The sequence below is a fragment of the Hylobates moloch genome, unplaced genomic scaffold (assembly GCF_009828535.3).
Source record: "Hylobates moloch isolate HMO894 unplaced genomic scaffold, HMol_V3 SCAFFOLD_6, whole genome shotgun sequence".
NCBI classification, from domain to species: domain Eukaryota; kingdom Metazoa; phylum Chordata; class Mammalia; order Primates; family Hylobatidae; genus Hylobates; species Hylobates moloch.
This window is the reverse complement of record NW_026652281.1, coordinates 86,589,465-86,607,597: the sequence shown is the minus strand read 5'-3', so window position 1 is coordinate 86,607,597 and position 18,133 is coordinate 86,589,465. Positions and strand designations below refer to the sequence as shown.

General features: G+C 51.0%; 1 protein-coding gene across 1 annotated transcript in view; it reads left to right on the top strand.

Annotated features, from left to right (window-relative positions):
* The window catches only part of ZNF423 (zinc finger protein 423), a 365,642-nt gene that overhangs the window by 223,980 nt on the left and 123,529 nt on the right, over window positions 1-18,133 (top strand). Inside the window, exon 5 of the mRNA XM_032157297.2 lies at window positions 6,418-6,502. Within this exon, the coding sequence (XP_032013188.1) occupies window positions 6,418-6,502 (85 nt within the window). The remainder of the gene's footprint in view (window positions 1-6,417; window positions 6,503-18,133) is intronic.

Here is an 18,133-nt window from a genome sequence, read left to right as displayed (position 1 = left end):
AAAGAAAGAAAGAAAGAAAGAGAAAGAGAGAGAGAGAAAGAAAAAGAAAGAGAAAGAAAGAGAGAGAGAGAAAGAAAGAAAGAAGGAAAGAAAGAAAGAGAAAGAAAGAAAAGAAAAGAAAAGAAAAGAAAAGAAAAGAAAAAAGAAAGAGAAAAAAGCAACAGAGCTGCATGTCTGGCTGGGGCCTGGGGTCTCTCCTCAAACTCCTGTCTGGAGTGGAGAGCTCCTTTTAGGGGCTATAGCAATACCCCACCCTCTCAGGGCCCTTCGTCTGAGCCAGGGTTCTAAACAGGGCCCCAGGAGGACCCCCCTCTAGGGGCTGAGCATGGGCACTGGTTTCTGCTGCTCCGCTCCGTCCCCCTCAGCCTTTCTAGGGGGGCATAGGTGCTCTCAGGGAATGTTCGGTCCTGGAGTCAGGTGGCCTGGGTTAAAATCTCCTTCTCCCAGGACCCAGTGGTAATTTGACCTCTCTGGGCCTCTGTGTTCCACTACAAAGCCAGAGGTAGTGGCAGTGTTAATGAATAGTGATAGTAATGGAATAGTAATAGAGTCTCTCCTGGGCTGACATCTCTGCATCCAGGGAGAAGCTGGGGGGCCTCTCTGGTTTTTTAACGATTATCTGCTCTGATTGGTCACTGCCTGTTCCCCATCATTTGTGAACCATTGTGACTATTTCTTATGCTGACCTCAGCATTTTGCTCTGAGGATTAAATGTGTAAATTAAGTGCCAAGCACATAGTAAATGTCGCTGATATTTTTCCCTTTTACAATAGCAATCCACACTCGTTGAGGAGTAAGGACTTGCCAAGCACTTTCTATTTAATCCTTACAATGTTTCATGTTGTAAGCAAGGAAACTGAGGCATAGCACAATGAGGTTGCTTGCCTCAAGCCCCCAGCTTTCGAGAGCTGAGAGGAGACTTGAACCCAGGCAGGCAGCATCTGCACCACAGCCCCTGGTCTTGACCAACAGTCCACCCAGCAGCTCTGGACCGTATCCTGGCTGCAAGAAGGGAAAGGCCAGCTGGGGTGGGGTCCCGGGTGGTCATAGCTGTGCTCAGGCTGTGGGGCAGTGCAGCTGGGCTGGGTCACTGTGCCCGCTTCTCCTGGGTGCCCCTCAACCCGGATCACCCCTCCCTTTCTGGCACTGCCCGCCATGGTGCTGGGTTTTCTGACGGCCTGGGAGCTGTTTCTAGAGCCTCCAAAGCCTTGGGCTGTGTGAGCCTCCCTGGAGTGCTCTGCATCCAGCATCAAGCACCACTTTGTGAAAGCCCCTACTATGTGAGTGGTGCTCTGCTGGGCACCAACTTTTAGGTCATCTCTGTAGCAACAATCCAGGAACCTTGCTGTGGCCTGTGTTTTGGCGAAGAGGGGCTCCAGCTCAGAAAGGTGATGCCGTATATCCAAGGATGCACAGCTGTGCGCAGCTGTGCAGGGACTGACACTCAAGGGGACCCTGTTTCCTGGGGGCCCCCAGGCCTTCCTCTCCCTGCCTTCCGGCCTTGTGTGAGCAGGGATGAGCTGAAAATCATGGCTCTGCCTGCCTAGAGGCCCGGGGAGACGGGCCGTTGCAGAAACAAAGCCCAGGTACCTCCCCAGCCAAGGCGGCATTCTCTGGGGCCTTGCCCCTGTGTGGGCACACATGGGGGCAGGGGCCCAGATGTCAGTTAGCCCACCCCTTCCCTCCCTGAGGACCCACTCATGTAAGAACAGACTCTGGGGGCTTCACAGGGGCTTGGGGGCTGGCAGGCTGGGACCCTCGGGAGTGTATCCATAGCAACCAGCTCTCAGAGGACTGGGTTCCTGTGGGGCCGAGGCTGCTGTCGGCTGGAGCACGAAGCAGTGAAGTTCCACCTCCCCCTCTGTTTATGGGTAATGACAACATCACCCCAACTCGAGACCAGCACGGGCCGACCCTGGCCGTCCATTGATCCCACAGATCCCCACAGTGCCTTTCTCTGCGGGGTGGGGCAGGCCAGGTGTTCTCATACCCATTTTACAGCCAAGTAAACAGATATCAAGGTTAGAGGGCCTATCCAGATCCCACTAGCTTTCTGTCACCTAGACCAGGCCTGGCAGGAGATCTGTGACATGGAACTGAGAATGGCAGCTCAGACAGTGGGCATCGAATTCCAGTTCTCCTACTCACCAGCAAGAGGCTCTGACCAAGTGATGCAGCCCCTTGAAACTCCACTTACCCCATCCCTAGAGTGGAGCTTGCAGAGGGTTTGTGAGTATTTAGCATAAACGCTGCCCACACATGGCATGTGCTCAGTGAACATTGGCAGTGCTCACGATCATGGAAATATAGCAGCTCTGGCTGGCTTTTCCTTCTCTCCTTCCTGTCTTGAAGGGCCCAGCCATTTCTTCTCTGCCCTCCCTCTCCTGTCTCCGCCATTCTCAAGTGTGTTTTCTTCCTGCCCGGGGCCCCCCTCTGCAGTTGCTCAGGGCTGTGTTGGGGGAGGCAGCCCTGGCCACAGGCCCTGGAACTCAGCTCTAGTTCTCCTGGGCTGAGCCCCAGGGAAGGGGCTTATGGCAGGGGAGGTGCTTTGAGTGCCAAGTTCTGTCTTTCTGTAATTATGTCTCCTAGTGGGGGCTGAAGCTCCAGGAGGAAGGGGTCTCCAGGGGGGTTGAGAGTGGGGACAGACCAGGAATAGATGTTGGGGTGAGGACTGGAGTCCAGCCATGCTTGGAGGGTTTGGGAGCTGGTGAGCCTGTGTGTGTATGTGCCTATGTGTGAGTGCACATGTGTGCATTTATGAGTCTACATGTATGTACATGAGGGTGTGTGGTACATGTGGGGATGGGTCTGTGTGTATACTTGTGTCAGAAGCTGCATGCATGTCTGTGGGCGTATTTGGGAGTACCGGTGTGTGTACTGGGGTTGTGGTGAGTGAGCTGAAGGCAGGGTCTCTGGATGAGTGTGGACATGCCCATCTGTGTGGCCTTGTTCACCCATGTGGATGGCCCTGCTTCTCTGGGGGTTGCACATATGTATCTGCGTTACAGGTTGCTGTGTGTAGGGGTTGTGGGTGTGTCTGTGAAGGTCTTGTGTGTTGCTGGTGAGTTGGGGTGAGGGTGAGCATGTGAATGCACACGTGTGCTTGCACATCTGTGTGTGTGTCTTGTGTGTACGTGAGGGGTCAGCCCTTCCCCCGGCCCCTCCCTTGGGAACCCTCTGAACCATATGAAGCCCAGTGCCCCACCAGGAGGGGCTCAGTTATTGGGCAGTGTTCTTCCTATTACCAAGGGGTGGCAGAGAGGCATTTGAGGGCAGCCTGTTTTCCTGCCCAAGCCCCTCGGGATGTGTTTTCCAAGCACAGTGAGCTCCCTTTATTCACCTGCCCCTGAGAAGATCAACCAAGTCACTGTGATCATGGACTGTTCCCTGCACGCCTCTGGACCAGCCATGGCTGCAGCCTCCAGAGACTTGCACCCAAGCAAATCGCCATCCTTGGAGGGGGAATGTGGTCTTCTGCCCTCAACCTTCACTGCGGGTTGGTACCAACTCCTTCCTCCCACCCACCCACCTGCAGGCCTGGGCGGTCCTCCTCCAGCAGGCCTCCCACGGGCTTCCTTATGATGAAGCTTCCCTTCCTGGGGTGTGCGTCATTCATTAATTCACTCATTCCATTCATTCGTTCATTCATTCAACCACCAAAGGCTCTTGCACTTTGCCAAGCAGAGTAGGTGGGGACACATGTGAGGCAGAGGGGATGGTTTTGATGCTGGAGACACCCGAGGTGGTTCCTCTCCACAACCATGGCCCTGGAGTTGACCTGAGATGAGTACTCTGGGCTGCATCTCCTGAGAAGACCTCAGGCCCTATAGTCTCCTTGTGGCCTGGACATCTTCCCTTGACTGTGGCGACGCTGGACTCCCCAGCCCTGTCTTTCTCTCCACCCTGCCCCTGACCTACCTAGCTCTTCCCAGGGCCTTTCCATGCAGAGTGCCTGTGTCTGGGCCTCAGGCTGTGGCCTGTACTCAGGACACTGCGAACCCCCCAGGTCTCTGAAACACTGTGGGAAAGGCCCCTGGTTTTGTCAGAGCGGGTCCTGGATCCTGACGCACCCAGCACCAGCTTTTCCAGTTGTTTCTTCATTCATTCATTTGTTCAAGAAGCATTTTCTTGGCACCAATAATAATCATAATAAAAGTTAAATAATTATTATGCACTGACTCTAGGTCAAGCCTGCGCTAGGGTGGTGTGTGTCCAGGACACTGAAGTCATCTTTTGTTCTCTTTGTCACTTCTGCCTGAATAGACTCCTCTGTGTATGTTATTCTGCAACTTCATGTGTTCAGCAAATGCTCGTTAAGCACTTCATGTGCCTGTGCTGCCTCAAAGGTAGACAAAACACATTCCTGGCTCTCTGGGTGCTCATGGTGCAAGAGGGGAGCAGATGAGCCAATCTACCGTGACACAACAATGTATTAATTACCCAGGGTCCTTTAGCATAAGTTCAGGGGTGTGGAGGGGGTCCTGGACCCATTCTGGGTGAAAAGAGAAGGCTTCTCAGAAGAGATGGCATTTGAATTGAATCAAGGGTGGAGGGGGTGTTGCACGTGGAGGAACCAGCACAGGCAAAGGCCTGTAGTTACTTAGGGAACTGCGGGTATGGGTGGAAAGAGGGAAATAGGAACAGAGAACAGGTAGGATAAAATAGAAATTAATTCAAAAGATGGTGAGATTTAAAATCAACCATATTGACAATTACACTAAATATAAATGGAGTTGAAATTTCAATCAAAAGGTAGAGATTGTCAGATTAGATGCAAAGAAAAAAGCAAGACTCAATTGAATGCTATCTACAGGGCCTGGACTATAAATATAAAGACACAGATAGGTTAAAAGTAAAAGGAAAGAAAAGTGTGCACTATGCAAGAACTCATAACATTTCAGAATGATAAAAAGGGAGGTGGGAGCTGAGATGGTTAAACCCCCTGGTGGTTCATCTGGCTGCATAGTTGAGGGTTTGGCCTGGGACCTCGGCCAAGAAGTGTGAAGTCCTGCTCCCTTTTCCAGAATTAAGAGAAGCCCTGTCATCCCAGGAACCAAAGTGGTCTTCAAAAAACTTGGATATTGTGATTCCCAATACCACCCCTCTTTCTTCAAAAAACCCCACAGCCACAGTCCTTCCCTCAGATGGGCAACACCACCTCTGTCCCTGGGGTGTTTCAGAACCATCTGGGATTAGTTGTGTGAGTGAGGTTCACTCTTTGGAATGACTCTTCAAGAAGCTTTGAAGCTTCTCATCTCAGTTTTTCTGCCCTCAGCTCCCACAGGCAGCTGGTAATAGCCCCTGTGTGTGGAAACCAGCTGTAGGAACTCTTGGTGTCATTTGTGCTTAGGGCAGATGAGGAGTTCCTTAGCCACCCTTGAACACCAGAGTTGGCAGGAATAGTGTCCCCTGCTCAGCCACATGGTTATTAGGGTGAGTAAATGGATGAGAAATGTGGATGAATGGGTAGATGGGTGGGTGTGTATGTAGGTGGATGGGTGGGTAGATAGAGGATGGATGGATGGGTAGATGGAAGATGGATGAATGGGTAGATGTGTGGATGGGGAAATGGATGGGTAGATGGAGTATGGGTGGATGGGTGTGTGAGTATGTAGATAAATGGATGGGTAGATGGAGGATGGATGGATGGGTGGATGGGTGGGTATGTATGTAGATGGAGGGATGGGTAGATGGAGGATGGATGGATAGGTCTATTGGTGGGTGTGTATGTAGATGGATGGATGGGTATATGGTTGGATGGGTAGATGGAGGATGGATGGTAGATGGATAGATGAATGGATGGATGGATGGGTGTGTATGTAAATGGATGAATGGGTAGATGGGTGTGTGTGTGTGTAGATGTATGGATGGGGAGACGGATGGGTAGATGGAGTATGGATGGGTAGATGGAGGATGGATGGATGGGTCTATTGGTGGGTGTGTATGTAGATGGGTGGATGGGTATATGGATGGATGGGTAGATGGAGGATGGATGGTGGATGGATGGGTGTGTATGTAAATGGATGAATGGGTAGATGGGTGAGTGTGTATGTAGATGGGTGGATGGGTTGATGGAGGATGGATGGGTGGATGTTTGGATGGATGGGGGCATGGGTAGATGGATTTGCCCTTCTAAGCAAGGAGGCCTCCCCTCAGCTCCCTTAAAGCTTCACCTTGAGATGGCAGTTTTCCCAGATCTAGCAGAGAAGCAGCTCCCTTGGAATGTAGCTTCATGCCCCTTCCCCAGTCTGGTAGAGCTGGATTTAGAGGAAGGTGGGAAGAGAATGGCCTGGGGAGACCTAGGAGGGGACTGGAACCATTCTGGAAAGTCTTGACCCAGGCCCCCTAGGAAATTTTGCTTTCTCCTTTTTCCTACCTCCTGCCTCTCTAAATCTTTTATTTTTGGTTTCCAAACAGAAAAAGACATACCAGTGCATCAAGTGCCAGATGACCTTCGAGAACGAGAGAGAGATCCAAATCCACGTTGCCAACCACATGATTGGTAAGAGCATTTCCTCCCAGCCATGCTGGAGCTACTCTTTGGGGTTTTAAATTTGCAGTTCCGATCATCATTTTACTGGCTTTTAGGCCAAAGGACAGAGTCACTGCTGCTGTTTCTGAGACATTGCACATGGGAGTGAAAATGTCAGAATGGGAGCCCTTTCTCCATCTGAGCCTTCTTGTCGCAGCGGCACTCACATTACAATCAAACTTTTGACAATCTCTTCCATTTTCCAGCATAAATTTCCCTCCATTTCTGAAACAAAGTGCTTTCCAGTTGTCAAGCACTCAGGAGCAATTATGCTTCAATTTTGTGTGTCATGACATTGAATAGATTTAACTGCTCATATTTCCCTACTCAACATGGTGAATTCCTCAGGCACATTGTCAAAACAGAACGCTTACAAAGTTATTTCGGTACTTTCCCCATTCCTCTTCAAGTGGGTTTGGGCTTTGGAAAATTCAGCCTCTCTAGAAGGGCAGCTTGCAAAGTTCTATGGAGTTCACACACTTGGCACAAGAGACCCGGGAAGCTGTGAAGTCCCCTCTACCTTGGATGGGTGGATGTGGTCTCCTTGGCAGCTAGGGGTACCCTCATTGTAGGAGAGGGCACAGCTGGATGTTCTGATGTTCTGATGGGCATGGAGGTTCTAAGGGAAGGGTCTGGCCTGGGATGGGCTGGGGCCTGGGAGAGCTTCAAGAAGCCTGGTACCCTGGATCTTTGTTGGACATGTGATCACTTTCTCCAGGACTCTAGTCTGAGCAGTAAAGTTGCAGTCATGGGTTGAACTTCATCTTTTTGTTAATTTTTTATTTTAGATGGAGACTCACTCTGTCACCCAGGCTGGAGTGCAGTGGTGCAATCTTTGCTCACTGCAACCTCTGCCGCCTGGGTTCAAGCGATTCTTCTGCCTCAGCCTCCCAAGTAGCTGGGATTACAGGCACCTGCCACTGTGCCCGGCTAATTTTTCACCATCTTGTTCAGGCTGGTCTTGAACTCCTGACCTCGTGATCCACCCGCCTCGGCCTCCCAAAGTGCTGGCATTATAGGCGTGAGCCACCACGCCTGGCCTGAACTTCATCTTTACTTCATCTCTGTTTTTCTTCTAGCATCTTTTCATTGTTGTCTTAACAGCTATGCCATCGGAGTACTGGTTTACAAAACCTTTTACTGCGTACATTTAGAAAACCTCTCATAAGTGAGCAGCTTAATGAATTTTCATGAACTAAACACACTTGTGTAACCCACACACAGATCAAGAAACAGACTATTTCCAGCATTTCAGGAGCTTCCCTCTTGGCCTCCTTCAGGCCCTCCCCTACCACCAACAGGTTGTCACGATGCTGATGTCTAATTTAGGTTGATTTTGCCTGATTTCTACTTTATGGAAATGGAATCACAGTTTCTACTCGTTTGCACCTGACATCTTTCACTTTTCACATTATTGCCTCTGGTTGGAGATCATGCCTTTCATTGGTGTGTAATAATCTGTCATAGGAGCACACCAACCACCCTTTATCTATTTGATTCTTGATGGGCCCATTCTGAAATAGTGCTGGCACATTCATGGACATGTCTTCTTTTGTTTTGGTTTGGTTTAGTTTTTTTTTGAGACAGAGTCTCACTGTGTCACCCAGGCTGGAGTGCAGTGGCACGATCTCTGCTCACTGCAACCTCCGTCTCCCGGGTTCAAGTGATTCTCCTGCCTCAGCCTCCCAGGCAGCTGGGACTACAGGCATGCGGCATCGCCCCTGGCTAATTTTTTTGTATTTTTAGTAGAGACAGGGTTTCGCTATATTGGCCAGGCTGGTTTCAAACTCCTGACCTCAAGTGATCTGCCCATCTCAGCCTCCCGAATTTCTGGGATTACAGGCATGAGTCACTGCACCCGGCCTCATGTACATATCTACTGATGAACATATGTATGTGATTTTATTGTGATTATAGGAATATATAGATATTATATTTTGTGTTTATATATAATACATTATATACTGTTATATGCTATATTCTTTATATGTGTAAATATGTATATAAAATAGGAATATAGGATTTGGACGGACTTGCCGAGTCACAGGTTAAATGATGTTCACCTTTAGTAAATGCTGACAAATACATTTCTGAAGTGGTTGTATGGACTTACGCGCCCACCACTGGTGTATGAGAGTTGCAGCTTGCTCCAAAATGGTACAGCCATCAAGGTTTTGTTTAAGGTTTGCGTTGCAAAGGCCCTTCTTTAGTAAAGGTGCTCTCAGGGCAGGTATGGGTCCCCTGGTCCCTACCTAGCCACAGCACTGGCCATGCTCATGCCCAGCATCCCAGTCCCCCTGACCCCCAACCTATCTGACAGCCTCTGCCCCCAGTGCCTTGGAGCCAGTCTCCTGCAGCCACTGACTCCCAATCATGTGTGTGGTGGGACTCACCTGGAGGAGAGTAGGGAGGAGGGGCCCAGGAAGAGCAGGTGGGGGCCCTGGGAGCTTGGCCTGACAGGGAGATTGGTGGCTTCTTAATTTCTCCATCTGAAAGCCCCCTGCTGAAGGATAAGAAGGAGCACTCCCCTGTCAGTCACTGGCTGCTGAGAGTCCTTTCACGGAGTGTCAGGGAGGTGAAGATGAAGATATCTAAAAATGTTTGCTTTTGTAGCAGGTGTTAATGCGCGTTCCTATTTGTAAGCATGAAGGGCACAAGCCTGGCTAATTGGACCGCAGTGATTTCTGAGGTGTTTCTGCCCACTCCCTCCTCTCTTCCACCTTGCCTTTAGTGCAGAGCCTGGAAGCTATGTGTCCTCAAGTGCAAGACGAGGGGGTTGCTCTTAACTAGATTTGCGGGAAACACAAAAGGAGGATGTGAGGGGCATTTGGGCCTGTGTGTGAGCTGTGGGCCGGGCTTCTGAGGGAAGTCTCCTTGGCTGGGGAGCTGGACAGGTCCCCTTGCCCATTCCTGCCCTGCAGCACTGTCAGCTGACCTGAAGCCCAGGAACGTGGGAGTTGGAGGCCTGGGGAGCAGGCAGCAGGGAGTGGTTGGTTGGTCCCCGAGCACAGATTCCAGTTCACTACGGCATGGAACCCCAGGTGAGCCAGACCTCTGGTGGCTGGGCAGTCCCTCTCGCTCTAACCTGCACTCCTTACCTGCCTGCCCTCCCCACCTGCCTGCCCTCCCCAAGCCTCATCAACCCAGTCTACCAGAGGACCTTGACTGAGCACCTATGGCATGTTGAGAGTTGCAGCGGTCTCTGTGGGTGATGGGAGTACGGGGACATGGTCTCTGCCTCAGAGATCATCCCATAGAAGACACTGCACATAGCATGCAGCAAAGAGGTCACATTGAATAAGGATGCTAACAGCTGCTACTGACTCAGCCTTTCTATGTGCCAGGCACTTTACATGGGCACTAGTTCCCCATCTGACAGATGAGGAACCCGGGGCTTAGAGAGGTTACGTGACTTACCCAAGTCCTTCCAGCCTGAGTAATGGAAGCAGGGTCTGAACCACAGCTGGGGTCCCTCCATTGTGTTTGGAGCCCCTGCCAGGGCCTGTGGTGGGAGAGAACTCAGGGTTCCCTGTCCAGAGGAAGGCTGATGGGCATGCAGGTAAGTGCAGTGCAGTGGTGTGGGTGCTCCCAGAACAGGGACCCCTGGGCGTTGAAGGATGAAGAGGGGGGATGTTGCCTTCGGAGGGATGGCTGAACAGCAGGGGGAGGCTCTGGAACAATGTGTTGCTGCCGGACTGTGAGGGTGGTGAGCCTAGCAGGATGGGGGGTGAGCAGAGCAGGTGAGTCTGGTGGGCTGTAGGTGCTTGGCCTGGCCAAGATTGAGGCATAGCGGGGAGTGAGAATGGGGAGGGGGTTGGGGTCAGCCATGGAGCACCTCCGATACCAAGTGGAGGGGTTAGGGTTTGTCCTTCACCCCGTAGACCAGGGTCCAACTTTGGGGGCCCCTTGACTATGATTTATTAGGCTTCTCTTGAAAAACCACAAGAGGTGGCAGCCAGGGCTTCACATTCCCGCAATCATCATTCCCACTTGGCGTGACTTAGCAGCAGCAGCGGTTTCCTGTAGGCAAGGCATGCATTCCCAGGCATCGTGGTCTTGCTCATTTAAGTCTCCAGCCTGTCCCCTGTGGGTACCTGAGTTTAAACCTCGGACTTAAGCGCTAGGGAGCCATTGAAGGTTTTGGAGCAGGGTATATCCTGGCCTGAGCCTTAGGAAGATGAATCTGGCTGCAGTGTTGAGAAGGAACCAGTTGGGAAGAGAACGAAGACCCACCTGGTGTGGTCCTGGTGTGAGTGAACAGGGCAGGAGGAGAAGAGAAGGAGTTGATGGAACTTAGATGTGGCTTGTGCTGTGATTCTGGCCGGCCCTGGTGGCTTGTTAAGGCTGCTGGGGAAATGGTGAGAGGCAGGCACGGCAGGCCTGGTTTGGGGCTGGCTCTGCAATCCCAGTAAATCTGTTGGGGCCCAGTGTCCCTGTGGATGGCTTCTCCTGCTAAATGGTCCGAGCCCAGAGTGGCTGCCCTGCCGCTGACGGGGGTCAAAGTCCCCCTTAGTGGCACCAGGGGGACTTGGTGGGTAGAAGTGGCCCTGTTCAGCTCTGCAGCCTTCTCATAAACTCAGGGCACTTGGGGGTCTGAGGCAGGCCTCCCCTGGGACCTGGACTGCTGGAGAGCTCCCCTGGGGGGCGGTAAACCGGCCTTTTTATAGCGGGGGCCTCTGCATGGCTCTGCAGCCCAGAGACCCTGGGAGTTACGATGACTCAGGGACATGTCTCCTTGGAAACATTTTCCCGGCACCCCTCTCCCGGCGGCTGCTGGAGGGGAGTGTTTTGGATCTGATAGAAAGGCGAGGGTCTTTGGAAACCTTTCAACAGCAGGGTCTCCTTTGAAATCCCCCCTCCCCATGGAGAATGAGGCCCCTTCCCTGGGAATCCCCCAGCTTTTGAAATGGCTTTGACACTTCCTCCCCCAGAAGGCACACGAAAAACTTGGAGCAGCCCAGAGCTCTGTGCTGTGGCCTCCTGCCGGGGTAACCCGGCTCTGCCCAGTCGCCCTTTCCCCACCTCCCCTTCACCCCCTCCGAGGACTCTGGGAGAATGGCTCCCACCTCTGCCGCCCCAGGAAATGGCTCTGCAGGAGGCCCCTGCCTTGGGCTCCCCGGGGGGGCTGCTGAAGGAGAGAGGAGGAGGCTTGTGGGGGGCCTGGCCCAGAGGAAGCTGGCCCCCCACTGCTGGGAAGGGAGGAGCAGTGGGTCTGCCCACATGTGTTGAACATATATGTACAATGTGTGTACACGGCCCTCCTGGGGCACATGGCACCTCACCCTGGGGGGCAGGGCCTGAGTCTAGAGACCCCCAGGAAGCCGATTTGCTGCAGAGGCCTTACTTTTAGTTTGTTTTGGGTGGGGATGGCTGGATAAGGGGTCTGAGAACTTGTCCTTGAGATAACAAACTTGCCATGACCCAGGTTGGCCCCAAGGGAGTGACTCAGCCTCTGGGCCCCTGGACGTCCTCAAGCAGGGCCTCACAGGCCCCCTGGGGGAGCCCTGGGGAGGGTCAGGGCTGGGAAGGGATGGTCCTCGGGGAATCTTGTCAGGAACGCTTGCCCTTGCTGTCCTTGGAAAGTGGCTGTGGACTCTCTGGCGGGCAGCCAGGCCAGAGCCAGGCCTGTCCCGGTGGGGCATTAGTCATTCCGGAGGCCTGCTTTTCATGCTCACGCAGGCTCTTTCCCTGGGTGCCTTCAAGGGCTGGGCCCTACTGTCAGGGGCAAATAAATGGGGGAGGAAGTGGGTGTTTGGAAAATCAACCTCTCCTGCCTCCTGCCCAGGCCCTTAAAGTGTCCCCAGTGCCAGCTTCTGTCCTTGTGTGTCCTCTCGTCCCCAGCCCTCCCGTCACTGTGGCAGGACTGGCCCTGGCCCACCTGGAGGGAGGCGTGTGTTTTGTGTCTGTGTGTGCATGTGTATGTGTGTGTGGTGTGTGTGTGGTGTGTTTGTGTGTGTGTGTGAAAGAGAGAGAGGGAGACAGACGGAGAGAGGGTTTTTCTACCTTACAAGTCTTTATGAAGCACATCCCTGGAGATACTTTCAAACCGCCTTGCAGAGCCAGGGCCCACTGTTCAAGCTGCCATTTGGACCCTGGCCCCGTGCTGAAGGCCCAACCTGCAGCATTTTGGAGGGGAAGGAATCTCTGGTCCAAGGAGGACAGTCTGGAGTGGAAGTCAGTGTCTCGCCCCAGCTCCAGGGAGATACAAAAAACTCAAATAGAACCACAGAGGAAAATCTCATGAACAGGAAAAGAAAAAGGGGTTCCTGTCTCCTTTCTGCCAGGATCACGTGTTGCTGAACCGGGCTGTGTCAGGCTCTTCAATGGTGCTTTTGATTCAGGTAACACCAGACCCAAAACATCTGTCTAACCTTAATATGTGATAAAAATGTCTCCCTCTCCCTCCAGAGATCATGTTTCAGGTTCTGGAACTGTTCTGTCAGAATAACAAGCCTGTACAGCAAGCCTATAATCCAATGCTTTTTTATTCTTTTTTTTCCTTGCCAAACCCCCAAACTAGGGCATAGTCACTTCCCCCTCAACAGTCTTCCTGGGTGAGAGAACCAGCCCAAAGGACTTGGTTTCCCTGACTTTGAATCCCATTGGTTCATTTGAGGAAGCTGTTTAGGTCTATGGAGAATCCATCAATTCTGAATTTTAAAATAGTGGAAATTTTCTCATTTTCTTGAGTTCCTTTTGTATGCGTATGTGTACGTTTGTTTGCTTGTTTTGGGGGAAGGCCTCTGTCGTTGAGGTTTCTTCTAATAGAAACCTCATACCTTCATGTTCAGTAAACACTATTAAAATCCTCGGTGGGCTCTGCGAGGGGCCGCTAACTCAGTTCAGGAGATGGTAACCTGCAAGTTCAATGTAACGTCACAAGTCTAAGATAAGGGAGCTCAGAGGACAGGCATGTTGCCCAATCTGGGTATTCCAGGAAAACTTCCTGGAAGAGGTTACACCTAATCAGGGTCTCAGAGTATAAGAAGTAAGGTGGGAGGGGAATTCCAGGCAAAGAAACTAGTACAAGCCAATTATAGAGAAAAGAGGTCCATGTAGTATGTAGGAACACTGTACACAATTCAGTACTGCAACAGAACAAACTGTGAGGCAGAAGGTGGGTGGATCACAGCAAAGGGGATGAGGTAGAGTAGGTGAGAGAAGGTGAGGATGTTGGATAGGAGGATATGGGCTGGAGAAACATTTAAGAGACAAAACCAGCAGGATTTGGCTATTGAGTGGACATGGGAGGGGGAGAAGTTAGGAAGACTCAAAGGTCTCAGGTGACCAGATTTTGGGTGACAGGTGGCAGATGATACCATGCCAGAGGAAGAGCTCTTAGGGAATGGCAAAGAAGACAATGATGCTAGCAGTGGTTCATGTAGCAGTCCATTCTCACGCTGTTGTAAGGATCTACCTGAGACTGGGTGATTTATAAAAGAAAAAGGTTTAATTGACTCACAGTTCCACAGGGCCGGGGAGGCCTCAGGAAACTTACAATCATGGTGGAAGGGGAAGCAGGCATGTCTTACATGGCGGCAGGAGAGAGAGAGGAGAAAGCAAAGGGGGAAGAGCACCTTATGAAACCATCAGATCTTGCGAGAACTCATTCATGAGAACAGCACTGGGGAAACCACCTCCATGATCCAATCACCTTCATCCCTCAACATGTGGGGATTACAGGTCTCTCCCTCCACACATGGGGATTACAATTCGAGATGGAATTTGGATGAGGACACAGAGCTAAACCATATCAATCAGTACCATCTAATGAAGCTTACTCAGCACCAGGCCCTTCTTTCCATATCTGCAGGTGTTATCACACTTCACCCTCACAATACCCTGTGAGACGTGCTGTCATGACTTCCTTTTATCCATGGGGAGTTGAGGTGTCATGTCCAATGTCACTAAGTTTCAGGGTAGGGACCTGAACTCAGCCAGTGTGACTCGGAGCCTGCGCCCTTAACCCCTGCACCTGAAGGCTCATCACGTTTGGTGGGCTTGAGTGTTTGTGATAATGTGGCCTCGCACAAGATACCCATGGAGATCTGAGTGTTGGTGTCTGGCCAGCAGGGCCCTGTCTGAGGAAGAGGATCCAGCAGCATCAGCATAGATGGTGAGAACGTCTGGGAGGAGCCTGGAGAGTGAGGAGTGTGTGGTGGTTGGTGCTGAAGGAGCAGTGTTTCCAGGAATATCAGTTGGGTGCAGTGTGAAAAGTGCCCTGGGCGGGAGGCTGAAGAGGGTCTGTGTGGCTCAGCAACAAGTGGCCATTGTGTCCTGGGTGTGAGCAGGGTCAGTGGCGTCAGATGGAAGGGGTCAGGAGGAGATGGGGGTGGGCAGCAGTGTCGGTGGACTTTCCGGGTTCCAGGCTGGAAGGGGAGGGAGAGAAGCAGGAGCTGGAAGGCTCCAAAGGTAACAGGAAGTGTTTGCGTTTTTAAGAGAGAGAGACCAAAGTGTGTTTCTAGGTTCAGGAGAGAGAGCCAGCAGGGAGGGGAAGAGGAAGGATGGAAGTGAGGGAGATGCTGATGGAGCTGGTCCTGGAGGGGCCGGCACTGGAGCCCTGGCACCATCTTGCTTGAGCCGGCTCATAAGCATGTCCTTCTCTTCTTGCTGTCATGTCACATGGGCTTGGTGGCCTGGATTGTTGAACTGACTTTGTTGAGCATCCTTTGATGTCATTTGGCTGCTTGGCAGCAGCTGATACATGGACAGTTTCCCTCATACCTGCTTCTGGCTGGGCCTTACTAGAATAACAGCAGACAACAAGGGTCCTGTGGCCAGCGGCCCCAGAGCTTGGTCCCCTCTGTCCTGAGCACCCAGTGGGCTTCAGAGCCTCAGACCTGGCCTTGGACCTTGGGGCCCATCAGGGAGAAAGTGGAAGGCCTCTTCCACTGGCCTCAGGAGCGTCCTGAAGCTGCCCATGAGCCAATCATTATGGCCAGGGAGGTGGAGCTGGTTGTCTGGTCAGGCTGGTGACCTCTGCCCTTCCTGGGGGTCCGCCCTGCAGCAATGGAAGTAGGGAAGGGTATTATTGAAAAGAAAGAGGGCTTTTATTTCCACAAGAAGGGGCAACACAAACAGTGCAACTCACCACACCTACTGGTTGGCACTGTTTGGAGGATTAAATGAGTTAACAGGTATGAAAAGGTCCCAGCACACTGCCTGGCACATGTAAGTTCTGAATAAATGGTATCTATCAATATTGTATTAGTGTTATTAGATGATGATGATGATAGAGTGCCTGTTTAGGGAGGAAAAAGTGGCCATGCTAAGCCTATATCCCAGATGTCAGCACTCGTCAGCTCAGAGGATGCTCCTGAGGGCTTTCTGCAAGAAGAATGGCCCCCTCTCTCTGCTTTGTCAAGACTCCAAGGGGCTGGGCCTGGAGGACAGACCCAGAAGGAGTAGCTCCAATCAAGCCGATTTTTCATTTATTCCTTCATTCATTCAGTTTTCTTTTTTTAATTTTTAATTTTTATGTGTACATAGTAGGTGTATATATTTATGGAGTACATGAGATCTTTCGATACAGGCATGCAATATGTAATAATCACATCAGGGAAAATGGGGTATCTATCACCTGAAGCATTTATTCTTTCTTTGTGCTACAAACGATCCAATTATACTCTTTTAGTTATTTTAAAATGTACAAGTGATTGTTGACTGTAGTCACCCTGTTGTGCTATCAAATACTAAATCTTACTGATTCTGTGGAACTATATTTTTGTACCCACTAACCATCCCCACTTCCCCTCCCTCCCCACTACCCTTCCTAGCATCTGCTGACCATCACTCTGCACTCTATCTCCATGAGTTCAATTGTTTGAAATTTTAGCTCCCACAAATGAGTGAGAACATGGGACATTTGTCTTTCTGTGCCTGACTTATTCCACTTAACATAATGTCCCCCAGTTCCAAGTTATTTTTCTTTCTTAAACATCTACTATGTGCCAGGCACTAAGCATGAATATTGCAGCAAGCAGAACAGTCTTTGCTATTTTGTCCCAGAGCATAGAGTCTGGTGGGAGCAGATGGGTGTTCACTAAGAGAACAACTAAGAGCTCCTGATGGTGTCCAACAGTGATGGGTAACACAGAGAAGAGAAGGGCGGGTCCTGGGTGTGTGTGGGAGCAAGGTGAAAATGAAACGTGTGCAGCGGCCTCCCTGGAACTGACTTGCAGGCTGATAGTAAAGTCTCATCAAAGCATTTTTTGTTTTGGTCAAGCACGTGGCTGCCCACTGACCTGAACACTTGAACCCACTTCTCAGCACGTCCTTTCCCTGTAGGGAGGGGAGACCATTTGGGTGGAGCCAGATCATGGCGACAGAGGCCCAGGGGTCAGCCTGGGGTTAACTGGGTGATGCTCCTGGTGCCTAGAGGAGCCCCTTGGTCAGGCTGCCAGGCCCCCTGTTACTGAGATTCCAGCATCCGCTCTTTAGACCTCTGGATTCTGCCTGATTGCCCCACACAGGGTTGTTTCACCAGCAGCTTGGGGACTTCAGGCCTCCCAGCTTGTGACTGCCCCCTGCCCCCACCGTGGGACTGCCTAGCCTGCGTGCCTTTCTGGTCCTCTGGCATCCCTTTGCTCATTCTCTTTTACTTCTCCGTGTTTCCACCCTGCCTTTTTCAGCCCAGTGTCCCTGGGGGCTCCAGAGCCCTCCTGTCCCATCCTTCCCCTCTAGGTGTCCAGATTTAGCCACTAAAAATACAGGCTAAGTAAGTTTGAATTTCAAATAAACAGCCAATACATTTTTAGTCGAAGTATGTCTCCATTCATTTGCATGGGGCATACTCTACTTAAACATTATTTCTTATCCGAAATTTGCATTTGCCTGTCGTCCTATTTTTTTGTGTGTGTGCGTGTGTGGTGGAGTTTCTTTCTTGTTGCCCAGGCTAGAGTGTAATGGCACGATCTCGCCTCACTGCAACCTCTGCCTCCCAGGTTCAAGTGATTCTCCTGCCTCAGCCTCCTGAGTAACTGAGATTACAGGCATGCGTCACCACACCTGGCCAATTTTTGTTTTATTAGTAGAGATGGGGTTTCACCATGTTGGCCAGGCTGGTCTTGAACTCCTGACCTCAGGTGATTCACCCGCCAGAGCCTCCCAAAGTGCTGGGATTACTGTTGTGAGCCACTGCTCCCTATCCATTCCCCCTTCTTTTAAAGCCCCTCCTGGGCTTTTATTTGTCCTTTAAACATTTTTAGCTTAAAGACAAAGTTTTTATTTTGAGATAATTGTATATTCACGTGCAGATTCACATAGAGGTCCTCTGTACACTTTACCCAGTTTCTCCCAACAATAACATCTTGCAAAACTAGAGTACAATATCACATCCAGGATATTGACATTGATACAGTCAAGCTACAAAACATTTCCGCTGCCGCAAGAATCCCTCCCGTTGCCCTTTTATAGCCATAGACACTTCCCTCCTACCCAGCCCTTCCATAATCCTTGGAAACCACTACTCTCTTCTCTGTTTCTATAATTTTATCATTTCAAGACTGTTATATAAATGGAATTATATTTAAGTTTTCGTTATTTTGGGGGTAAATTCCCAAGAGTGCAATTGCTAGGTCTGTAGTATTTGCATGTTTGACT